Below are 26,651 nucleotides of genomic sequence, written 5' to 3' on the forward strand. Positions count from 1 at the left end.
AATAGACTAAGGTCTTTCTCTGTTAATGTTTTGTTTGAAATCTTAACTGGCCATAGATCTACCACCTGTATGCCTTTCTTCTCGTTTGAAAAAACCTGGGTATCAGAGGAGGTCCTTGATCTTGGGGGGGGGGGGGGGGGATATGGGAGGGATGTAGTTGCGATCTTGTGGTGAGATACATTTGGGGAGGATATCCCTGAGGGGATCATTTTTAGGAGGAAAATACTGCTGTTGGTAATTTTGTTGTAGATGATCGCTTCTTCTTCTAGCCTGTGAGTTTTCCCTCCACCCAAGTTTTCCAATTCTTCCAATACATTCTAGTACCCCTATTGGAGCCTTGTAAATAGGATTCCGCCTACCCCGTTTTTGGTTCCAGACTGGGACCTAAACTTTAGAAATTCTTGATATCCGCTTTGTTGGAGCTTATGCATTTGTGTACTAATAGGGCTACTTACCATGAAAACAGCTTTCCTGGTGGCAATCACCTCAGCAAGATGTGTAAGTGAGCTGCTACCTTTTCTGTGATTCTTCAAGGAGAAAACTTCACTCAAGGTGCATCCTACATTTCTAACTAAGTGGCCTATGAATTCCATGGGTGTCAGAGCATTGATTTGCCACTATTTTATCCTCCTCCACATCCTTCTAAAGATGAGGAGAGGCTGCACAGGCTGGACCCTAAGAGGGTTCTTAGCTTTTATATGGCTGACCAACTCTTTGTGGCTTTCTCTTTCTACAGGAAAGGTCTAGCAGATGATCTCTCGGTGGATAATGTAGAGAGAATTCTCAGAAAAGTGCTTATTCCCTTCTCCTTGGAGACCCCCAGCAACTGCTGGATTTTGAGGACTTGAATTTTTTACCTGGAATGTGTGTGAGCCTTTTTTCCCACTCTCTCATGTGTTTTGACGTGTGTTTTAATCTTGTGTTCTTTGATTATGGAGTTTTAGATAACTTCATATGCATCATCTTTTCATTGTTGTCACACAGCACCTTTAGTGCAGTGGCACAGGGATGTCCTTTGGACGTCCCAAGGTTTCAATACCTTCTCTGTGATGAACTACTGTTCCCAGAGAATGTAAAGTTAAACTGACTACGAGTCTTTTTAAATTCATAGACCCAGCACACACTATCTTCCTATAGAGTGCTGGAGGGGTTACTTAGTATCCCCTGTGTCTAAACACTCTTGTAGCTGTCAAAAGCTACCCTTTTCTATTGAAATGTCTGGTGGCAGTGGTTTTATAACGAACTACTATGATTTTTCCCGACTGCAAAAAATCAGGGCCGCCATGTTTTTCAATCTGGCGCCCAAGACCCCTCTGTAAAAATAGTCTGGTCATCTTTTTTTGCCGTTTCTTTGTGGAAAAAGGTCCTTTTATGGTTTGGTCACTTTGTTTGCGGGCCTTTGGTGGGCTTCAGGACTGAAGTCCGCCCTTGGCGTCTGAGTGTCTGGGGTGGGCAGGAAGTGAGGGAGGTGCCCGAAACTTCCTTTGCTAGGTCTCCTGGGAGACCCAAATGCACTCTGACGTGATTGGCTGGCTAACTGTCCGGCAAGGACGTCCACCCTGCTGTGTGAGTGACAGCTAGGCTGGAATGAATGGGAAGAAACTGTTTAACAGGTGAATCTCCTGGACTGGAAGGCAGAGTCTACCACTGGAACGAAAGAACCGAAGATGAGCTGGAAGAGGACGGCTGCTGCAACCACTGGACCTTTGGTTTGCCTGGTGAAGCCCTGCTGCAAAACCGAATTGCCAAAACTCCATTCGACAGAGTCGCTCCTTCAAGGACGTCTTCTTCCTTTGAGTTGGTGGGACCAATCAACTCATAAGACACATGGATACCATTCTCAAGGCTGGTTAAGGTTTAACCAGGGGGAGGGAATCCAGTTTGTGTCTTGAATCTACAGCTACTCGAACTGAAGTGACTCAATTTTGTTTGCTTCGACGATGATCCCGTGCAGTGCATGAGTCCCCCGACGTCCTCCCTCTTGTCCCCATGACTGAGGCTCAGGAACAGCGAGATCTGCAGGAACTGCTAGGAGCAAATGTCTTCAGCTACATCTTTTTGTTTCACATTAAGGTGCTGTGCCATCCCGTTGAGAGATCCTAACTCTCGTGGCGAAAGATCGTGGAACTTTCCAAACTTGCAGGCCTAATCAGCTTGTGACCCAGCATATCATTCTTTTTCGCCTAAACTACTTTTGAGAACTTTTACAAAGACTTCTCCATTTGTTACCAGAACTGATCTTCCTATCCAAGAATACTGAACTATTGACTTTGGACTGGCCTATTGAATTGAACGGACCCTCCTGGTACACTGAACCTTTGCATTGCCTAACAGAAGTGTTTTCTAATCCATTGTACAAACCTATGTCTTTTTATTCCCATTGAAAGTAATTGAAGTGCCATTTGGCTCCTTTTTCAGGGGAGCTCAAACTGTCTATACAATTTGTTACTGTAGTGTATTGGTGTTTAATATTAAGTTGATTTCTACTAGTGAATGTTTTCTAAATGATTGTGTAAATACATTTCTCAGTTTAATCTGCTTAGAATCACATACTGTGCATATGGTCTGACATCCAGTCGTAACCGCAGAGTATTGCATATTGTCTTTCGAGAATCTAGGGGACGTCGACATGGGCGTGCCTGTAACACTATCCCTACGTGACTTGTAGTGTACCCAAGATCCCTCATGCGTTGAGGTCCCTCCAATTGTTTTTTTCCGCCCAGCATACTGGTTGCCTCATGCGGAGCTCGTCAAAGACATTGCTTATTGTCCCCTCGACCTTTGGTTGAATAGTTACATAAAATAATTCAGATCACCCTACCCATCCCTGATTCGACGGCTGTTCCAGATCTCTGCCAAAGACCTTCAGAATCCAGTCGGCGCTGCCGACCACGTTGCCAGGCCTTCCGCCGGCCTACACAGTAGGGAGAGTGGGGTCGGGGTGGACATTTCTGTACAATCTGAGAATGCCTTTCCCTTTCCTTCCTCTTTCCTTTTGGTCTTTGTCAGTCTACCCATCCTCAGCTATGAAGAGGACTCCATTTAGGTTTTGCCCCATCTGTAAGAGCACATTTCCTTGGAAAGATAAGCCCAGACGGTGCAACCGGGGCTTGCCCCTCGATCACAAGGAGGAAGGATGCGTGGCTTGTAAGCTCCTCTGTCCTAAGACATTAAAGCAGCATAGAGTTAAGCGGTGGGCAGCCTACGGTATGCCGAAGGCCGAGTTTTCTCCCGCAGCCGCAGCCACTGAATGTGACGACGGCAAGAGTGACGATCAAACCTCTGAACCGGAGGTTGTTGACCTTACGATGGAACGCTCGCGTTCCGCATCGTCTGTCCCCGGCCCTGCCAGGCATGGCTTAGGCACTGCTATGGGGAAGTCACACCACGGCGACAAAGACGAGCATGTACACAGCACTAAACACACAACTCCAAGTCAATTTTCGGCTAAGTCGAAGAAGACTTGGGCGCCAACAGGTACACCGGAAGTTCCGGCGGCACCCGCCGACCGTCGTGATCGGAAGCCCTCCACGCAGCCGCATATGCACCTAGCGACTGGGCCATCAAAGACAAAGGGCGCTACCCCCAATATACCAGGTTCCGTCAAAACGCATCACAAGATGGGGTCCGGCGACGATAGGGTTCCGGTTCCGCCGAAGACTGCACCGCCGAAAAAGGCTACCACCGAAGACGAGGCTTCGGCTCTGCCGAAAAAGACTCCCTCGCAGACTGAAGCTACGCGCCTCCCGTCTGCAGAGGACGTCGCCGACAGCCTGGCAAGGATTGTTTCAGGCGATTCTCAGAAACGGCAGTCCAGGGATGCTCCGAGGCCTACGGAAAAGGCAAAGCATCCGCCGAGGTCCAAGGATGGCCTAAGGGGTGTCCTGGAACCCATCCATCAGTCGGAAGAGAGGCAAAGGGACGTCACACCTCTATCGGACCACCAGGAGGAGTTCCCTATGGGCGAAGAAGGGCTATCTTTGACGTTGAGCCAAAAAATCTCGACATTTTACGACAGAGTAGCGTGTTCAGGACCCTTTTCCACCTCTAGACCATTCTAGTTCTTCGGTTTGGACTAGAGAGAAATTTGAAAACTGCATGGAAAGGCTGGACAGGTTTGTTTTCCGTTCAGAACAACCCACACCAAGGAGGCCATGGGATGAGAGCCCTGTGGACCCCAAAGCAAAATTCCCAAGGCTTTTTGACCCCTCTTTGGAAGAGGAAATATACAACTACGACCTAACTGAAGAAGACATGCCTGCAGACACTCAGGATGAGGAATTCATCAACCCTGAGGACATGCATGATCACACAGAGGGCTGGGAGGAGAACCCAGATGTGGGTGACCCTCAACCATGGCAGTCTCCAGATCCACAAGATCCTGATGTCCTGTCTCTGGATTCTCCCCAGTCCACCCCCACTAGACAACATTCGGGATAACCAGTGGATGATCAATTGACGTTCAACGTAATGTTGCGTAAAGCAGCTGAACACTTTAAGATTGCAACAGATGAAGCTGTCCCTGAAGCTGGCTTCGTGGAGGACATCCTCAAGGAAAAGCTGCCGGCCAGCCAGGCTATTCCTCTCCTCAATTCAATTAAGAAACGTCTGGATCCCTCCTTATCAACACCTGCTCTCACAAGAGGTGTTAACCCAAGAATAGAAAAACTCTTTCGTCGTCCTCCCTCGGACCCTCTGTATATCAGAGGTCACTCCACCCCAGACTCTCTGGTGGTGACTACTACAAGAATGAGGGCAGGGTTCGTTTGTCAACTGGCGAGGCACCCCCCGATAAGGAAGGTAAATGAGTCTATGCCCTTGAGAAGAGGGTCACGGTCGCAGCAGCGTTTTCAACACGTATTGCCAACAATACAACCTCGTTGGCCAGCTACGCCGATGCTCAGTGGGCCTTAATACAGGAAGGCATTCAGGAGGTTCCCGAACCTCTATGTACTTGTCTCCTCACCACTGTCACTAAGGGCAGACAGGTGAACCAAAGCATACTTAAGAACACTTTGGATTCTGCCGAAACAGCTGGTCGATCCCTGGCTCAGAACACTGCTGAAGAGACATGTGTGGCTACGGAACTCTGGATTCAAGCCAGAGATGCAAGCGTCACTTATAAATAAACCCATGGAAGAATCCAACCTGTTTGGGAAGGCGGTCGATGAGGCCCTCGAGACCGCAAAATAGGAGCATGACACCCTGAAAACAAGGGACCAAATTACACAAAGACCCTCTACAAGACTAGGATCTGGGTCCAAACGGCTTTTTTGTGGCCAACGCTTCTCTCAACAATACTCCTCGGGAAACAATTTGAACTCTCCACAGGGAAACAGCGGATACACAACCCCGTATCCCCAAAGGGGTCCACGATGTGGGAAAGGAAGGGGCTGGGTCACTACCCATAGAGGCACCCCGGCCACAGGTTCAAAATGACCCAAAGATTCGGGTCCTCTCCCATTCCTCCCCGGTCGGGGGCCGGCTAACATCGTTCCTTCAGGCATGGGAGGAGATAACTACAGACCAGTGGGTGCTAAAGACCATGGCCCGCAGGTACTGTATAGAGTTCAACCGGTCCCCAACCTTCAGACCTCCACGAGCAAGATGACTGCGACCAGACCATCTTCGCATACTTCTTCAGGAAGTAGAGACATTACAAGAGAAAGGAACCATAGAAATCGTACCTCAGTCTCGGGTAAAAGAAGGTATTTATTCTGTGTACTTCCTTGTACCCAAAAAGGATCTAACCATGAGCCCTGTTTTTAGATCTGTGCCCAGCGAACACATTTGTAAAGCCATAAAAGTTCTTCATGGTCACTCAGCAAGAAGTAATTCCACTGCTATCACAGGGGGATTACATAGCAATACTGGACATGAAAGATGCATACTTTCATATTTCAATGTTGCCAGCGCACTGAAAATACCTCAGATTTATGATACAAGACGAGCATTATCAGTTCAAGGTACTACCCTTCGGCATTGCATCTGCAACAAGGGTATTTACAAATGTACTAGCGTTGACAGCAGCACATCTGCGTAGGCAATCCATCCTGGTCTATCCTTACCTCGACGACTGGCTCATAACAGGGGACTCCTACGAAACATGTCTGTCAAACACCCAAAAGACGATAGATCTTGTATTCAGTCTGGGATTCTCTATCAACAAGAAAAAATCCAGCCTAGACCACAGTCAAGTCAAACAGTTCCTAGGGGCTCTAATTTGAACAAAGGACGGCCTCGTCTTCCCCTCCGAGATGGTTCAAAACATGTTGTTTCAAATCCCTCAGTATGTAGCCAGTCGAGAGGTGAAGGTATGCAAAGCTATGCAACTGCTAGGAATGATGGCATAATTTATCTACTTAGTTCCTCACTTGCGCTTGCGCCCAATGCAAGAGTGGCTCAACAGCCAGTGGTGTCAGGCCAGCGGACAGTGGGACGATCTAGTGGTTGTCTCAACGGTCCTCGTTCTCTGGCTGCAGTGGTGGTCGAGGGACAACCTCTTGGAAGGAGTGATCCTTCACCACTCTCTCAGTGGAAGCCACTCTAACTACAGACGCGTCTCTTACAGGGTGGGGAGTTCACCTGCTTCAACAGACAGCGCACAGAGTTTGGTCGTCAGACATAGCATCCAACCACAAAACCTTTTGGAACTGTTGGCAGTGTTCAAAGCACTAAAAGCTTTCCAGACACAACTGCAGAGGAAGACGATCCTGACCCTCACAGACAGCACCACGGCCATGTACTATCTGAACAAACAAGGGGGCACTCGCTCTCCAGGGCTGTCCAAACTGTCACAGAACATTTGGAAGTGGGCTCTCAAACGCAACATGTTCCTGTTATCACAACATGTTTCAGGGGAACTCAATATTCTGGCAAACGTACTCCGCAGAGACTTCCCGTTGGCCATTGAGTACAAATGGCGATTACACAGAGACATTGTCTCCAACATTTTCGCAGAATGGGGCTTTTCAGAGAGTGATTTGTTCGCAACTCTGGAGAACACTCAATGCCAAGATTATGCCTCCAGATACCCCCAGAACCGTTCCAAGGGGAACGGACTCTGGAAAACATGGTCAGGGCAATTTGTCTATGCTCCCCTCACCCCCTGACTCCCCTTCTCAACAAAATCGTGCACAAGATGCACAAGGAACCAGTTACGATGATACTGGTGGCCCCCATGTGGGCCCGCCTACCCTGGTTCGCTCATCTGATGGAGATGTCCCTATCCCCACCAGTCAGACTGCCTTGCCCGTACAACAGTAAATGGAAACGGTTTGTCATGTGGTGCCACTCAAAGAGCATTAACCCGATTAACTGCTCTCCCACGCACATTGTTTTGGCCAAAATCATTTACTTCACTCAGGCTTGGTCTTTAACTCCATAAAGGTGCATTTAGCTGCGCGTTCTGCCTATACTACATCACAACAGAAAGTGTCATGGTGGAAGATTCCAGTTATTAAAGCTTTCATGGTGGGAGTGAAGAGAATTCACCCTCCTATTTCTAACCCGGCTCCCGGATGGGACCTAAACGTGTTGACTAGGCTTATGGGGGCTCCTTTTGAGCCCATGCACAAAGCCAGTCTTAAAGACCTCCCCTATAAAACTGATTTTTTTAATAGCTATTACCTCCATTAGGAGAGTAAGTGAACTACAAGCGCTCTCAATCCTAGATCCGTTTGTAACAGTTCACAACGATAAGGTGGCTCTGCGCACTCACCCTAGATTTGCGCCTAAATTCATTTCAAAGTTCCATGTGAACCAGTCGATGGAACTACCAAGGTCCTTTCAAAATCCTTCAAGCCTAGGAGAAAGAACCCTGCACACACTGGATGTACGCAGAGCTGTCATGTTCTACATGGAAAGAACTCAACCACTAAGAAAGACTAATCTGTTTTTCGTTTCAGTGGCGGCAGGAAGAGAAGTAGACGCAGTCTCCAAATCCACTATCTCTAGGTGGATTGTCAAATGCATCACACTCTGTTACAGTCTTGCTAAGAGAGAGCTGCCCTTAAAGCCTAGAGCACATTCTACTCGAGGCACTGGGGCTTCCATACCATTCATTGCAAATGTTCCTCTTGAGTCCACTTGCAAAGCGGCAACCTGGAGTTCTGTACACACCTTTACAAAACACTATTGCCTAGAAACTCATTCTAGGTCCGATTATCAACGGGCAGTACTAAGACATCTTTTGTCTACTGTTCCTTGTCACAACCCACCTCCAACTCCGGGTACTGCTCGCTAGTCTATTCACAGCATGTGATTCTAAGCAGATTAACAAACATCCGAAGATATGCATTACTCACCTTAAAAGGGGATTGGGTCCTCTGACGTATTCCATATCTATGACGGTCATCACCACAGCTGTGCTGCTTCGGAAAATCTTCGGCGTCTGCGTCCTGCATCGATGACGTCGATACGCCGCCCTAGAGGACCTCCTCCGACGGCCGATGTCACTGGATGTTAGAAGTAGGACGCACGACGCCCGTAGCCTCAGTTCCATTTTTTCCACGAACTTGTTCGCTTCGGAGATCTCGACGCGCCTCGACTCTTTGGAGTTCCTGTTCTTTCTCGGTTCTTCGAACCTGTTCGTATTGTGAAGTCTTTCTTCGTGAAGATGTCTACCTCGTCTTCCACACCGCGTCCGGGCTTTAAGAAGTGCGGGGACTGTGGGTCCAAGATGTCGGTAACGGACTCGCACAACGCCTGCCTCTGGTGCCTCGGGGAGGCCCATGACATGGTCGACTGCCAGTCCCTCACGTCCAAAGCCTTGCGGGAACACAAGAAGTTGTTATCAGTAGGTAAGGTATCCAAGCCACGGAAGTCGAGGTCTGTGAAACTTTCAACGGACGATTCGAGGGGCGACTCTCTGTGTCGTCGTCGGAAGTCCAGTGGGTCTCGGTCCCGGAGTCGGTCCTGCTTCTCCTCTGCCTCTTCGAGGCACTCCCGAAAGCGCCGTCATCGGTCGCCTTCCCCGACCTCATCCGAGGACTCCGCCCATCGGCGGGTCGCTTATCCCACCAAGCATGCGACCCTGCAGGATTGGGCTTCCTTCGGGAAGAAAATGTTGGCGATTCTCGAATCGCAGGGCACTGGTCCGTCCGTGCCTCTGAGTGGGGTCGGTCGTGATGGGTCGAGAGACATCGCTCGCACGCCTTTGGGCTCGGGTGGTCGGCACGATTTGCGGGAGAGGTCCCGCTCGGACAAGGGGAATAGTTCTCGTCATGCACGTTCCAGGTCCCGATCCTCGACGCGCTCGAGACCGTGTGCACCTGTGGTGTCTTCGAGGAATACGTTGATGCCGGTGGCGCAGAGGTCGTCGACGGACTCTTTCAAGGCCCCGCCTCCGAAGAGGTTGTCGGCGCCCAGGGTGTCGAGGGACACGCTCGGGGCTCCGGCCTCGAGGACTGTGTCAACGCCATCGATGCTGTCGGCGCCGCATTCGACGCCGATTCACTCGATGCCCTCGACGCCTTTCGAGGCTGGTTCGACAGGGGTTCCCCGGGGCTTGGTGGAACCACCTAGAAAGGCTCTGGCAAAGGTCAAGCATGGCTTTGTTCCGCATTCTGTTCCTTACAGCCAGCTTCAGTTTATTTCAGAGGTGGATTAGGGCTCTGATGATGGCATGGTTCCGGATACGGTGCCGGACGAGATTCTCTCGGGCCATAGCCAAATTGAGGACCTGTGGCAGTCCCTGCACGATGCCAGAGGGCTGGACACCTCTCCGGAGGTGGAGTTTTGTAGGCCTGAGCCTGGCACTCATGCCGACTCCTCATACTGGCGCCTTATGTCCAGGGTCACCGAGTACTTGGGATGGTCTGCTCCCCCAGGGGATTTTCTTCAGAATTACCTTACAGATATCCTCGACCAAGGTCCACCAACTGACCCGATACTGCCGTTCCATATGGCTCTACAGAGGAGGGTGGCGGCGGCTTGGACTGCTCCGGAGAGTCTTCCGGCAGTGGGCAAGTCTTTGCCACGAAAATACTGCCCAGCCAGTAGTGACCCCTTCTACTTGACCAAGCACCCCACTCCGAAGCGTTTGGTGGTGCAGGCGGCGACGGCCCCGGCAAAGCAGGCATCGTATCCTACCATCCGTCCTGATAGGGACAACAAGCGTTTTGACAGCTGGGCTAAGAACGTGTTTTCTTCAGGAGGTATGGCGCTTCAGGCGGCCAACTCAGTTTGTGCCTTGTCACGTTTCACGCACACTCTGTGGAACTGTTTCTTTAGCGGCTGAACATATTCCCGAAGGGGACGAACGGGATGGTTTCCTTGCCATGGGTCAGGATGGCAAGGATGCCATGTGTGAGGCCGTTCAGTCCGGTTTGGACATGGCAGATTGCGTCAGCCGGTCCATGGCGGCGAGCACCGTGATACGTAGGTTTGCGTGGTTGCGGAAGTCGGGGTTTGCTCCTGATGTGCAGGCCCGGCTGCTCCACATGCCCTTTGACGGGGAACATCTTTTTGGCAGCAAGGCTGACGAGAGCCTTGAAAGGTTGCAGACCTCCAAAGCTGCAGCGAAGTCGTGGACAGCAATGGAGGGGAGGTTCCTTTTGTTATTACTCATCCTTTGGTAAAGTGAAAGGCGCTGCCAGTCAAAGGGGCCACCGTAGGAGTGCCAGAGGTGGAAAACAAGGTACTCGAGGTGCCAAGGCCGCTCGGGCTGTTGCCTCTTTGCCCTTGGGCAACGCCGCAGCCGCTTCAGCTCAGTCATGAGGCCATGTCCCATGGTTCACCGGTTGGGGGAAGGCTGGCGCAGCATCTTGCAGAGTGGCGTGCCATTACTTCAGATGTGTGGGTTCTGGAGATCATAACCCACGGCTACTGTCTTCCTTTCCGGCACAGGCCTCAAGACAATCCACCGGGGAATCTCTTTGAAGAGTCCGGGTCTGTTCCTTGCGCAGGAAATTCAATTCCTGCTGGAGAAAGGCACCATAGAAATGGTGCCTGTAGCGGAGAGGAACCAGGGATGGTATTCCCCTTATTTTTTGATTTCCAAGAAAGACGGGGGATTGAGACCCATCATGGACTTGCGCGGTTTGAACAAACTCCTCAGGAAGGACAAGCTCAAGATGGTTATTCTCTCTCAAGACCTCCAGGCCCTTCAACTTCAGGACTGGTTGGTGTGTCTCGACCTCAAGGACGCTTATTTTCATGTGCCGATACATCCAAAGCACAAGAAGTACCTGAGGTTCGCGGTTGGTGACCCACACTTTCAGTTTCGGGTCCTGCCGTTCGGATTGACCTCTGCCCGAGGGTATTCACCAAGCTCATGGTAGTGGTGGCAGCGCACATCAGGAAAGGGGGATTCACGTCTACCCCTACATGGACGATTGGTTGATCAGGGCGCGCTCTCCCGAGCAAGTCCTGGATCATCTGTCAGTTACCTGCCACTCCCTCCACAAGCTGGGCTTCTCCCTCAACTTAAAGAAGTCTCATTTGACACCAACTCAGAGACTCCAGTACATCGGAGCAGTGCTAGACACATTCCCTGGGGCAGTGTTTTCCTCCCCAGGTGAGGGCTCATCACATTCAGCAGATGGTGCACGAGTTTCAGCTTGCCCAGAGTCTCCCAGCGTTTGAGTTCTTGAGATTGCTCAGCCTCATGGCATCCTGCATTCTTCTGGTGCCAGAGGCCAGGTTGCGCATGAGATCTTTGCAATGGGCACTCAAGCTCCAGTGGTCTCAGTCCTCCGGCAGGATGTCGGACCCTGTTCAGGTGCTGTCCTCGGTCGCCCAGGACCTTCTGTGGTGGGCCTTCGAAAACAATCTGATTAAGGGGGCTCCATTTGGCTACCCTGGCCGGAGGTGACTATCGTGACGGACGTATCCCTTACTGGATGGGGAGCTCATGCCAACGAGTTGACAGTCAGCGGTCGTTGGTCTCCGTCGGAGTCCAGAGCTCCATATCAATCTGTTGGAGCTGAGGGGCGTCAGGCTAGCCCTGAAGGCTTTTCTGCCGACTGTGCGAGGGACGAATGTCCTGATCCTGACGGACAACACTGTGGCCATGCACTACCTAAACAGAAAGGGGGGGCAGGGTCACTTCCTCTGTGCAGGGAGGCGATGCAGCTCTGGTTCTGGGCAATCCGGCAGGAAGTTTCGATCTCGGCAGTTCATCTGGCCGGAGAAGATAACGAGACGGCGGACGCTCTGAGCAGGCATATCGCAATCTCTCATGAGTGGGAGTTGGCTCAGGAGATTCTTCTGGAGATCTTTGCCATTTGGGGGACCCCTCAAGTGGATCTCTTCGCCTCCAGTGTCAACCGGAAGTGCGAGAGGTTCTGCTCGTGGGAATTTCCTCCGAAAGGAGCCTTAGGGGACACGTTTGTGGTGGAGTGGTCATTCCCACTGCTGTACGCGTTTCCTCCAGGCCCCGTCATCCCGCAAGTACTGCGGAGGTTACGGAGGTTCGGTTCCCAGATGATCACTCATTGCTCCAGCGTGGGCCCGGAGGACATGGTACCCGGACCTTCTTGACTTGTCCATCTGCCCTCTACATCGTCTTCCCTACCGAGACGATCTGCTCTCACGGGAGGGGGGGGGGTCAGGTTCTCCATCCAGAGGTCAGATCCCTCAACCTTCACGCTTGGTTTCTGAAAGGTTGAGGTATAAGGATTGGGACCTCCCTGAAGACGAGTTAGAGGTGTTGCTCTCGGCCAGACGACCAGCAACGAAGTCCCTGTACCGTTGCCGTAAGTTCTGCGACTGGTGCAGGGTTAAGAATGTGGATCCTTTTGCATGTGACATTCCCATGGTTCTGTCTATTTTGCTTTCTTTGGCCCACAGGGGCTTGCAAGTGGGTACCGTTAAAGGTTACCTAGCAGCGCTGTCCATATTTAAGCGCTTGTCTAAAGAGTGTTCCTATTTTAAAATTCCTTTAATTTCTCAGTTTCTGAAAGGGCTCACTAACGTGTTCACTCCGTCACCTTTCCAGGTGCCCGGTTGGGATTTGAACCTTGTTCTCACGTTTTTGATGGGTGCTCCTTTTGAGCCTTTGCATTCATGCCCTTTGAGACTGTTAACTCTTAAAACTGTATTTTTGGTTGTGGTCACTTCCGCTTGCAGAGTGAGTTACAGGCACTTTTCAGTTAAGCCACCCTTCACTGTGTTTCATAAGGACAGGGTTGTCCTTGGAGTTCGTCCTTCCTTTCTTCTGAAGGTGGTGTCAGAGTTTCATTTAGGCCAGAAGGTTGTTCTTCCAGCGTTTTATCCTCCTCCACATCCTGGTAAGGAAGAGGAGAGGCTCCATAGGCTTGATCCTCCTAGGAGAGCGTTAAGCTTTTATATTTCGCGCATGTCCCGGGTCAAAGTGGACGATCAACTCTTCATTGGTTACGCTGGAAAGCGTTTGGGACAAGCTGTGACGAAACAGACTTTCTCGCTGGATTATTTTGGCTATCTCTGAGTGTTACCCCTTGGCGGGTAAGGACCCACCGGTCGGCTTACGGGCCCATTCTACCAGGGGTATGGCTGCCTGTACTGCCCTACAGAGGGGTGTTCCTATTCGTAACATCTGTGATGCAGCCACCTGGGCTTCGGTACATACTTTTGTACGTCACTACTCCCTCGATTCCATCCGGGGGCAGGATCTGGCCTTTGGCAAGGCGGCCCTTTACTCTGCAATTTGATTGGGCATTCTAAATTTCTGTTTTCTAAATTCTTTTCCCACCTCCTTGCATTGGTACTGCTTTGGGAGTCTGTCATAGATATGGAATACGTCGGAGGACCCAATCCCCTCAAAGAACAAGTTACTCTCTTACCTGGTAACGTTCTTTCGATGGGATGGTCTGACAACGTATTCCATATTGCTCCCTCCCTGCCTTCCCCGCTACAGAATTTCTTAGGTGATTGCAGCTTACGTTTCCGCAAGGCTTTGTGTGTCAGACTGGCAGAAGACTGGTGCCACATGTTCTGGGGCAAAAACTACAACTGAGGCTACGGGCGTCATGCGTCCTACTTATAACATCCAGTGACGTCAGCCGTTGGAGGAGGTCCTCGAGGGCGGCGTATCTACATCATCGACACAGGACGCATACGCCAAAGATTTTCCGAAGCAGCAACAGCTGTGGTGATTACGGTCATAGATATGGAATATGTTGTCGGACCATCCCATCGAAAGAACGTTACCAGGTAAGAGAGTAACTTGTTCTTCTGATGGTTGTATCTGCTTAGATTCACATGCGCCCACCCTTCCTCCCTGCATAGACATCTTACCACTTTCTCTCTTTTCTGTACTCACTCCCGATAGTCATAAGGCTCTCGGCAGAAAAAATACAATCGGAGGGACCTCGGCGCGTAAGGGATCTTGGGTACACTACACGTCACGTAGGGATAGTGTTAGTCACGCCCATGTCGACGTCCTCTTTAGATTCCCGATTGACAAGATGCAATACTCTGCGGTTACCACTGAATGTCAGACCATATGCACAGCATGTGAGTCTAAGCAGATACCACCATCAGAAATGCTTTTACGGTAATTAATGCATATCGTATAAGTATTTTTTTACCAAGAAACCTTGAGTGTAAGTGTCTACTTGAACCACTGTGATTGTGATACTTCTGTGTAACTTCAATTACTGCTTGCATTCCCTCTTGAGATAAGCCTGGCTGCTCAGCTTGCTACCAAAAAGTCTGTGGTACAGACTTATACCAAAGGTTGGTTTTTGCTTACATCTGTAGTCCTAATTGTGTGTGGTGTTCCCAGAGGGTACTGCATGCAATTCTGCTGAACAGATAACTCGCTGCATTGCAGAGTGTTATCAGAGAGCAGATAAAGATGTGCCACCAGGCATCAGGGCACATTCCAGCAGGGATATGGCATCATCATCTGCATTGCAGAGGGTTGTACCAGTAAAATAAATATGTAGAGCAGCAACGTGGTTGTCGTCCGCATGTTCACCAAATATTACTGCCTGGATTTTGCATGTGTTTCGGACGCTCGATCAGACAGAGCGGTTTTGCAGAGGTGATTTGTCTGAGGGCTTTCATCTCGCCTCCGTACTCTGTACTGCTTTGAGCGTCTATTGATGAGGAATCTGCGGGAGAATGCAATCAATTGAAGGAAACATTAATTACCGGTAATGTTCGTTCTGTGGATTCGTCTCCCACAGATTCCTCATCTTACCCTCCTATCCGACCCCGGTATGAAAGTGATCTGCCGTCTATATCTGGTTGTCCACTTCAACTGGGACAGTCTTAAGACAGCTGATGTTGGCACAGTTTTAATGCCTTAAAATGTTTTAGGGCTATTTTCAGCCTGAATCCTGTGGATTCTTCCTCCGTGGCTACTTAGCTCGTGGGTGGGTGGGTGGGTGTTTGGGTGGGGGTAGGAACTGAGATATGGGGCGTAGTGATGTGGTATATATGGTGGCTGACGTCAAGTCCAGAACCGACAAGTGGCACAGTCAAGTCAAGAGGAGTCAAGCCCGCTGGTGAAAAAGTTTGAGCAGTTGCTGCTGGAATGGATATCTATCGGATGAGGAATCTATAGAAAGAACTTTACCGATGAACAATTTATCTTTCTGGAACAAGGATTTCAGGCAAGAAGAGTAGGTGTTTTCGGGGCACATGGAAGTTAAAGCCAATTTCAAAAGAACAATTTCTCGGTGGATCATCTTGTTTATCACAACTTCTTAGACTGGCTAACGGGTACGGAGGGCATTCATGCCCACTCAAGAGATATGAGGTCCACTTCGGCCTTGCAAAACGGGTGTTCCCATCGTGGACATCAGTTGAGCAGTAGTTATGTCTTGTGCCCAAATCAGTGTTACAAAATGTCCTGTTTTGTCTGGATTTGCTCCACCCCTGAGCTGTGTTTAAGGAACAGCATTGGGAGTCTTTCAGAAGATGAGTAATCGGTGGGGAAAACGTATCTTTTAGAAGAACAAATTACTTACCTTTGCTAATATTCTTTCTGGTTGAGGGATATTCCTTCCACATATTCTTTGTGTATGTGTGTATGCAACATCTAACACAATATGTTGATGGTGGAGCAGGTTTTGGATTCGGATGGCACCATTTGGTAGCTGAAGAGAAGCTTCCTGAGCCGACAGCATCGGGGTGGGTGTATGGAAAGGGTTGTTTGAGAACATGAATCTGTTGCATGAATTAAACTATTGACCAGAAAGAGTATGACCCATAGGTAAGTAATTTGTTGTTCTTATAATTTGATTGTGTCAATTCCTCTAAAATATGTTGCAGGTGTAGGTGTATGAAAGGGTCTGAAAAAAAGGAGTGCATGAATTATGGAGGTCAATAACATGTTATTAATTCTCCCATTGAAAGAAATAAATCGAATAAAAAGGTTATTTAAATGCCCTAGAAAATAAATGAATTATCATTCTAGCTGAGGTGAGTAGGTGTTATTTTACGTGTTACATTTAAGGATAATCAGATAAAGACTATGTGAAAAATATCTATTCAGTTAAAACATACTATAACATTAATTTTCCTCTCCCAGTTTCACTGATTTGGTATTTTCTGTTGTTGAAATCGATGCATTAGTGGATGGCTTTGATCCGGACTGTTGCCCTGATCTTGGGACATAAACCACCCTGCTTTCAGTCTGGGATGATATTCTAGAAATGTCATTTGAAGGAGGACCTGGCTCTTGTAATATTGGACCCATCAACTACCTTTGGCACGGTTGATTACAATATTCTACTTTCTCGTTTTCATGACTGTTCAAACACATCAATACAAGCACAGAAGCAGTTGTGCTCCTTTCTGCAGGATTGAACTCGGCAGGTCAATGTAAGTGCCCCATTGAAAAGGGTGGACTTGTGGGATCCTTCTTGGTTCCTCACATCCCCCATTACTCTTTAATGTCTGTTAGACCTCTGTTCAATATTTTCACTCACTAACCATGGGCTTGGCTACCATTCATAAACGGACGATACTCAAGTGTACAACAAAATTAAGGACCCAAACTTTGCCTGCTGTACCCAGAGCAGCTGCCTGGATTTACATTTCCAAAATTATTTAACTGCTAAAAACCTCATTCTGTAATCTTTGCTATTGCACAGCGTTTTACTAAGACTGCATCTCTCAGGGGTTGTCAGTTCACTTATGAACTCCAGGTTAGTTTTCTGTAAGTCTTTATATTCGGGCATGCCTCACAATTGGAACGAATTCAGAAAGTTCAGAACTCTGCAGTTGATCTGAATGTTCAACTTTCTCGCTCTCACTCAATTTTAGATGCTGCCTTATTTTTAAGGTTCTTTGTGTAGTCTTTAAATGTCTTTGGGGCCTCCCCCCCCTCCCTCTCTTCAAAGTGATATTCATCAATGTAGACATCTTGCTCACTTTGATCCGAAAATCAACTCTTATTGTCCCTACGTTTAAATCCTGAGGAGATACGGATCTGCCTTTATGGAATGCTCTCCCATTTCCCAGAAGATCAATTGAGATTTCCTGCATTTTTGTAAAACCCAGAAAACGTAGTTCTTTGAATACATACTTTTTTATACCGACGATTGGTTGTGCTGCTGTATCAATACAGTTAATTCTATATGTTATAATGATTTATACTGCACACTGCTGCCATTTGCATGGTATGCAGGTGCTCATGTGACTCTGTAAAAGAAAAGTGGGTGGGTTAGTGAGGGATAGGATAGAAGTTGTGCTCTTCTGTTGATGCTGGCAGAACCAGGAGATATTTGAGTCTGTGTGGCAGCTTTCTGGGAGTGTTTTGTTGTGTGCACTGGGCTTGCTGTGTCTGGAGCGCTAGTGTCAAGTGTATGGGTTGTTTGCAACTGTTTGGTTTGTGGCGTGGGTTTTGCGGACCCTTTTTGGCGTGTATAGTATGTGAGAGGTATGCAGGCATGGAAAAGAAGAGTGGTGCATTACAAATCCCATATCAAAACTAGGTTGTGCTTTTACTGTGATAGCAGCAGATGTGCTTTGAGTGCATTGGCTTATGGCTAAAGTTTGTAACCTGGTTTCTTTGCTGTTTTCCTTCTGCAGGTGTGAAATCTGCGGTTTCACTTGTCGGCAGAAAGCATCGCTTAATTGGCACATGAAAAAGCATGACGCAGATTCCTTTTATCAGTTTTCGTGCAACATTTGTGGCAAGAAGTTTGAAAAGAAGGACAGTGTTGTGGCTCACAAGGCTAAGAGCCACCCGGAGGTGCTGATTGCGGAAGCCTTGGCTGCCAATGCTGGGGCTTTGATTACAAGCACAGACATCTTGGCTTCCAACCCTGACTCCATTGCGCCTAGCACTGATGGTCAGGGCCTTTCCTTACTCCCAGGCGCAGGTGATGTTTACTGTACCCCGATGGACCGAATGAGCATGGCCACGGATGGCAAAATGCTAATGGGGTGTGGAAGCAACATCGAAGGACTAGTAATGAACACTGGCATCCTTAGTGCCACCACAGAAGTAATGATAGAAGATTCTGCTGACTCTGCTGGACGTTAAAAGAAGCAAAAACATGATTGAGGACACAAGATCAACATACTCTCCCAATGCTCATTTGCAACTAGCTCTTGAAAACTGTGTTAAATGTGTAAAGAAAACAAGGGAAAAAAGTTAATAAAGACTATAATTTAGTATACTCTGTGACACGTAACCCCCTATTCCCCACCAATAGGTTTGGATCCTTTTCACACCTCCATGTCCAACCCTCCATTTGCTCTATTCGGTTTTTAGGCCTGTTCCACCCAAGAAGTGTGAGGCATGAGGATAGAAATGTGTATATTGTTTTCAGGTTTCAGAAGGCATTGTTTGCACTGAGCATATGTTGCTACCTCCTTTGACTATTTGGGGTCTTTGCCTTATAGGTCAACCTTCTGGAGAGATTGCATTGTTATATACTTGTAAGTGATTGCTGTGGCTGCCATCTTTCAAAGGATCAATTATAGTCCAAATGTTCTACTAAAACAGGAAAGGTTGCTCAACCGAGGAATATAACAAATTCTAGAAATGTTTATGGCACCTTGTTTTTAGTTTGATTGATGCCTGGTAATACTAGCTGCATCTTAAATAGCAACCTTTGCTTCTGAGAATGAATGCCATGGTCAAGTGTTTACTTTTTGGCCATAGTAGTTTGTGACAGGTTACAATGGGTGGGGGAAGTAGGTTACACCCATCTAATTATTTGCTGTCAATACGATGCTAAATTACATACAGATATTGAAATGTGCAATTTCAGGACAAGGTTTAAGGTAACTGATTTTAGCATTTTGTAAGTGCCTGAAACCATGCAATGTTCTTTATATCAATCCCTCATTTTGTCAAGAATACAACATTGAAGTTGAATCAGAGACAGGTCAAACAAGAACTTTGAACACAAATCTGAATAGTCTATTGAGCAACAAATGCACAGGTATGCTGCTCACTTTAGCCCACTTAAATTGTCAGATTAAATGCATAGGGAAAACCACCACACTGACCAGAGTATAGATCCCTAAAGTACATGTAACTGACCAAGTCTTTATGAAATGAGCACATATGGGTAATTCGTTTTACCAGAAATAAGAAAACATGTGGGTGGGTACAAAACACCTGTGATCTAACCTCACCAATGTCAGCATTTTAACAAACGAGGCATCACAGGAGGAATAGACATTAGGCACGCCATATTGACAAATTCCAAAATGCACAATGCGATTAACTGAAACCATTATGAGATGTCAGCAGAAATGAGAATTGGTTTGGGGATCACACTTTCGGATCTGCTTCACTTAAGTCACAAATTCCAAGGAAATTCACAAATGGTGGATTGGGTTTAAATTACTTAATGGATTGGACTATGGATGAGAATAACATTTTATTTTACGCACCCTCTAAAGGAGATGCAAGTAGAGAGTATATTGGAGATGTTGTAAAAAGATCATAATGGTGCACTTTGACATGTATATATTTTTTATGTTGTGGAATGGGGAGTATATTATGTTCTGTTAATTCCCCACTGTATTTATTATGAAAAAGGATGTTTGTGTCTTATTGTTATGGGTGTCTCCCTTTTTTGTCATTGTGTGAAAGGAATAAGGTTCTTTTGATGCAATTATGAGGGATTGCCCAGCAAGTCGGGTAGTCCTCCTGCTGGTCTAAGGATAGAAACATGTATAGTGGACACACAATAGAACAAGTCCTTATTTTGGGGCTTTATCCTAGTGAGACTGCCTCCTAATATTTGTGGTTGGTTAGCTTTAACACTGTCGCTTTTTACGTTCTCTGACCTCTCTGTTTAATCAGGAATAATGTTAAAAAGTATATTGTGGGTATACAGATTATGAAACTAGGAGTTGACTGCACCATTGGTCAAATCAGTTGTAAGTGACAGCCTGTGAAAGAGTGCATTGTGTCGGATAAGAAAACTGTCGTAATGATTGATGTTGAGGCAAGACTTCTTTAGTCGAGGAATTAAGTTATTTTTTTCAGGGACAATAAATGAACCACCAACGGTTATGAAATCAGGACGGTATGATCGTGGGAATTTACTGCCTACATTGTATTCTTAACCATTACTGGCATGAGGGTCCCTATGTGCCTGTTGGAAAACAACTTCGAGTGCAATTATGACCCACACTTAGAAGGCAGTCTGTTTTTTATTGAATTCTGATCATGGTCAATGTATGTTAATACAGAAAGGTTGTCAGAAAAAGCAATACCATGACTGCACATACATTGTGAAGTAGAGCTCATTGATGCCCTATATAATTGTTCTACAGACCTGTCTGGTTTCCTCCATTTAGATCCTGAGGATCTGAACCTAGCCATAGTTTTTGTTTGAGCTGTCCCTGCCTCTATTACCCCTAGGTTTTTTTAATGTTCATTGCGCCTGTCTACTTGTGATGAACACTGTATTTGCACTTTGTACCAGACCTGCCTCCGATATGGAGGAATGTATTCAATGAAAAGTAAATGTAGAGAGACTTTTGTAGATGACTTAAAAATTCCCACATGGGTGGCCTTGTTCCTTTCTGAATGAAACATACTTAAACAGGCCTTTCTTCACATGAAGGTGTTTGTCATGAAATAACCGAATTGGCATTCGTTTGTTATTGGTTTTTCTGAAAGGTAAGACCAGGTGGGTAAAATGCAAAATGTTATGACTTTATAGCAGCATTTAATGTTTTATATTTCTTTTTTTAGATTGAAAATAATTGACTAGCTATAGGGACTGTTTCTTTGTTTTTCCTTTTGATTCTTTAACTATTTTGCAAAGGCTGTATCCCACTGTATGAATTGTTTTCATCCTTTGATAGTGACTCATGTTCATGCTCTTCTGTGTCCCCTGTGGAGAATGTATAAGGTAGGTGTGATCGCTGCACCAGTTGTCAATGCTAAAATACTCGAAAGGTCATTCATAACGTTTTCAAAGGCTCCACTCTTTTTAGTCTCCGGATGGATTTTTAGATTTGGTCAGAAGTATCCCCACACTTACAAGCCTGAAAAGAGTAATTCCTCGAGAACAAACCTTTAAAACCTGCCCTTGTTAAGTTGAAAGATTCATTTGAATTAATAATGTGTAATAGTCATGTGTCGGAGGAACACCGAGATCTCCAGTTCCACTTGGAAAATAGTCAATGTCAGACCTTTGGTTCTTCCCAGACATAGATCCAAAGGTGGATGTACGATCACTGTCCATGGCACAGTAAGCACAACAGGGATTGTTTTTTGTGTAGCTTGATTAAAGGATTGCTTTGTGACTAGGACATTTGGTCTTTGATCGCTTCTGCCCTACTTGCCTTTGGTCTGTTATTCTTTTCCAAAACCTTTATTTCACTTAACTGCTTATTGTCTTCCTCCTCTAAGGTTGACAAGTAAAAGTCCTTGTCTTTTTACATGCTTTATGATTGCAAACTTTAGCCTTGTTTCATTGAGGAGGTCTGAACTCTCTTCACCCAAGCCTAAGGTCACTGCCTCGTCTATCTTTTGCCATCTCTTTGAAATGTAATTTTCCTGTACAAGCTCAAGGCATGTACCAAACTTGCTACATTTTTCCCTAGACCATTTTTTCCCCTCTTCTATTGTATTGCTTCCTATATCAGACAATTAAAATTATTACAGTCTGGGTTAAAAATAATATTTACTTTTCTTTGGCATACATTGAAACACTATCCTTTACCTCATGTCCATGCTTAAAGAAACCACAGGATGCCTAGGTGAACCTATTCAGAATTGAAACACAAGTACCTATTTGGACGGCTTATTCTTACTTTACATTTAATTTGGAGCAATTGTTTTCCCATGTTTGCTGGTATTTGACGGACTGAAGTGCCAATTTATTTCTCTGCCAGTTTTCTCTTTGCTGCTTCATACGTTTGAAGGACACTTATGATCTCAACGTGACCTGCTAATGAGTAAGTCTGTGAATGTAATCCGATTGAGTGAATATTGGTTTTGTCAAATGTGAGGTTCCCAAAAGATCAGCTTTGATATGTACCATCTGGCCCACTGGAATACATTTGTTGTCCTAAAAGATTGGTTATAGCATGAGGCATTTGTTGTTGGGCCTTAACGTACACTATTTCTTCTTCATAAATGTTCATCACTCTCATTCACTGTTTGCAGACCATAATTCCTTAAATTGTATTACTTGACGTTGTCTCTTCATATGTGCCAGGAGAATTGGGTTACATATTTGTATTTCTGTTGGGTGCATTCCTCACTCCACCTAAGATTTCATATTCTCTTTGTGCTAGTGCTGTAGTGTCTGCAACATTGTGCAGCCCAGTACAGGCAGTTTTCATTTCTACAGATGCGATTTATGTAAAATAAATTCTCAGCAAACGTTCTAGATCTAGTAGTTCAAGCAGCCAGCTCTTTAGGATCATGCCTGTTTTTTTCCATCTAATGTGATTCCAACTGGGTATTTAGACTGGTGTGAAGTGTTTAAGATTATCCATCCGTGCCGTTTGAAGGGGCTTGCTTGGGGGAACAAGCAAACATGTTTTAGAAATGGGTTCACATTGAAAGATTTTCCTAACAGACTTGCTTTCTGTTCAAAATAATTGTTTACTAAAGATAGATTGGTAATTAATTTTAATTTTTTTGTTTAAAAAATATATTTAACTGCCAACATCCTTTATTTTTCTCTTGCCCTAAACGGAGAAGAAAAATGTCAGTGCATTAGGTGCAGTCCATTGCTGAGGTATTATATAGTCTGACTCTGGACAGAAGAGGTCTGGCTGAAGATGACAGCTCGTTTTGGGATAAAAAAATGCTTGACAAACAATGGCCATCATTTAGTGCATTTTTCAATTCATTCTGTTTGGATTTGTTTTGGTAGTATGATCCAGGAGAGTAACGCGATTTCCTTAATTGGCTTGGATGTCCAATCTAAAGCCAGGTTTGTTTATATAGTCCTGCACCATTGTTTTACCTGACACTGGTTTCTTGGAGTTCTCCTGAAATGCTATGTTGATTAGTTAATGTAATATTGAAAGAGCTGGATATCGGTCAAAGTGGTTCCTTTTAAAATTGGTTTTCCGCAAGTACCGGTTTACTCTCTTGAAATCTTTTATCAGGTGCCAAAAAGATAAAAGGTAAATAAAATAGATCACTGCTCCTCTGATAAAGTCATCTATCTGTGCCCTATGATCAGCAGCTCAGTCATGTTGTGGCTGTGTGATAGTCACCACCAGATCATGTCTCAATGGTGATTCTCTAGCATCTCTATTAAAATTTAATTTTTACTTAACATTAATTGACATTGAGTAATTGTTCTGCACATAACTGCTGAGCTAATGCCAAGGCATCCACAAGGCAGGGACTTCTCTCTTGCTAATGAGGGCACCACACCTGCATATGATTTGTAAAGCGGTTGAAAGTAGGAAGGGGGTTTGGGGCTGGGGAATCCTTTACCTTCCCTTCTCAGACTTTCCTCTCACCACAGATCAGCGTATCTTGTTGCTGATTACCTTTGTCACCATACTAATATAAGCATTGATGTGAAGAAATAAGGAGACTGGCCTGGCTGTTCAAAATTGTTCACATGCAAACATTCTGAAGGTTTATTTTGAAAGTGATCATTTCTGCATGAGCTTATATAACAACTATGCATCTAAAAAATGTTTCTGTTCCTAGTCATCTTTGGCACAAAATTATCTTGTGTAGGAGTACCCGTCTTAACATGGATTTGCCACTTTTGCACGTTCTGCCTTGTTGCAACCTTTATGTCCAGTGAAACATTCCCCCTAATTTGAATTGCACTTTGCTGGTTGAGAGACAAGTGTAAATACAGCTTGCGATTTCCTTTTTCTTGACGGTGGTACGGTAGTATAAACTGCATCCCAAGCATTCGTAAAGATGGTTGTAATTTTTCCTCTCCATCTTTTTGCAAGTGATTTGGGTGTCACTGTTGGAGTTCTGTCATGCATACATGACTGTATTTCTATGTCTTGCCATACCCTGCGAGTCTCCTTTGATGTCTCTTGGGTATTGTAATTACAGTATGTACTTCATTAATGTGTAGTGCTGTGTGAGTAGGAAAGGGAATTTATTTGTTGAGCTTGATACTGAAATAATGTCCATAAGAGCATGGCTCAAAAACGAAAAGCACCCATCTTGTTCAGAGACACCAAGGAAATAGGGGTTGCTTCTGAGCAGTGCTGATGCACATTATTTTGTTAGTTATGTTTTGTGAGCTCAAATTTCTTCTTGTGAAGAGGTCAACCTTATTCTTTAGCGTGGGTCCATTTATATTTTTTTATTTTAAGTGGGTCCCCCTGCATGTGTTCTCCATTTTTCAAGTGAAAGATCACAGGGGCAGTGCAAATCTCTCAAGCAATGACCATAAATATCAGATTGACAAACAAAGAAATTAACAGTCAACAAGGAGATGCAGCTTGAAGCTGTTCACCTGCAGGAGGTTCAGTAGTTGTGAAATAGACCACAGCGATGTTGCTGGTATGACACTTCTCATTTGGCATAATAGTTTTAGCCATTATCTCAAGGTTCGCTTCAGAAAAAGTAAAGCATGTCGACAGTATTCACATTGCCCTACTCCTGGTTGCATAAAGTAGCTTAACTACTATAATAAGGTTAGTTTAATACATTGTCCTGGATGTTTAGCATTCTTCCACAATCTTTATTTAGCAATAAATGGAGCAGAACGGCATGCACACTGAATGTTGTGGAGCGCAGATCTGTTGTAGAACACTGCATCCACTAGTTTATTGGAATAGCTCATTGATGCCCTTTTTATTTACTCTGAGGAATGTTTTGTCATCTGATATATTTTCATGCATTCTTTTCTAATAAAATGTTTTCTGTGAACTGGAGGTGAGGACCTGGTGTACTCTCCAGGTGATCCTTTGAGAGAGCGCAACACACGCAAGAAATTCATGCTTTTTGTTTTTTGAGTGGATCTCAAACTGCGTTCTATTCCAAGAGAAAGAAGCTTTGTACCGCGGTTGCATCTTTAACCCAGTTGAAGGGTGGTGTTGTCCACCCACAGATGTATACCATTATCAGACTTTCATTGGAGGGCACAAATGAGTGAAGAGAAGTGTCCCTGGAACCGGTATCTGAAACCTTTTACTCTCAAGAATCTTTGGACTACAACTCCCAACTTTCCTACATAGCAGTCAATGGTGAAGGATGATGTGAGTCAATCTAAAGAAATTTGGGTCGAAGATTTCAGGCCCCTGACCTAGAAAGACATACCTATGAAGAACCATGTAGGTACCCATTACAATCTAGATAAATACACTGATGAGTACTGTTGTCATTCAAAGATTTTTTTCCCCCCATTTGAAGCATGCATTCATGAGTCAACAGGACAGTGTGTGTTCCTAAAGGATGTCTCAGTCCAAGTCAACCAGATAGTAAGTCAGTAGGTCAATTTGGCTCTCCAAACGTTTGCAAACAATATATATGTTACTTTTATCCTAGCAGTGATTTAGATTTAGACAGGCTCCTTCCTTAATTTACTTATGTCAACTAAGGTGTTTCTAGGATGTTCCAGCTTCTTGAATTGAATATAGATCTCCTAATGGCCAGAAAAGAAGATTCTGAAAGAAGCAGACTAATCATATGGGATCATCTTTTATCTTCCTTGCCTCCTTAATACTGCCTGTTTTCGAAACCGAGGTTCTTATCAACAAATCCTTAAACAATATGAAGAAACTACAGTGCCATTCTTATTTTATTCCTCCTCTTGCTTTAATCCAAGTTTGTCTGATCTCGCTCGACCAAACACAAGATCAATATTGCAACAAATTAGTAAGCGGTTAACCAGTGACTGAGCTTGAAAGTGATGTTTCTGACTTTAATCTCACCTGTCTCCAACCGCATGAAACACACTAATAAATTATTGTAGTCTTTTCCAATAAAACATTATTTTTTTTCTTAAAAATTATTTTGCCTTTCATTTCATGTGAGACCGTTGCAGGCTAGTAATGATGTGTTGAATTAAGGCAGTCTTCGGCTCTTAAGTATTTTGTAAGTATCTAACTTGGGTATGATGATTTTAAATACTAGTAATTCTCTGTAATGTGGTTTGGCATGGATACTTAAACTAAATAATGCCACCTCACTGGTAAGGTTCATACTGAATATGCCAACTTGCTGCTACTTTAAAATTGTACTATTTTTGGCAGCAGCATTGTATTTTTTTGATAATCTGCCATTGGTTCAGGGTATTTTAGTGTGTGTTCTAGAAGATTTTAATAACGGATGTTGGTTTAGGCAG

At 45.6% G+C, this 26,651-nt stretch overlaps 1 protein-coding gene across 4 annotated transcripts in view; it reads left to right on the plus strand.

Moving 5' to 3' along the window:
- Positions 1–18,561, plus strand: part of ZFP91 (ZFP91 zinc finger protein, atypical E3 ubiquitin ligase) — a 654,237-nt gene extending 635,676 nt beyond the window's left edge. For all 4 annotated transcript variants that reach the window (XM_069628854.1, XM_069628855.1, XM_069628856.1 and 1 more), the window contains one exon: positions 17,971–18,561. In XM_069628854.1, the coding sequence (XP_069484955.1) occupies positions 17,971–18,427 (457 nt within the window). In that variant the 3' untranslated portion in view covers positions 18,428–18,561. The remainder of the gene's footprint in view (positions 1–17,970) is intronic.
- Positions 18,562–26,651: the final 8,090 nt, after the last annotated feature.

Source organism: Ambystoma mexicanum, chromosome 12 (genome assembly GCF_040938575.1).
Source record: "Ambystoma mexicanum isolate Mex_15411 chromosome 12, UKY_AmexF1_1, whole genome shotgun sequence".
Lineage (NCBI taxonomy): Eukaryota > Metazoa > Chordata > Amphibia > Caudata > Ambystomatidae > Ambystoma > Ambystoma mexicanum.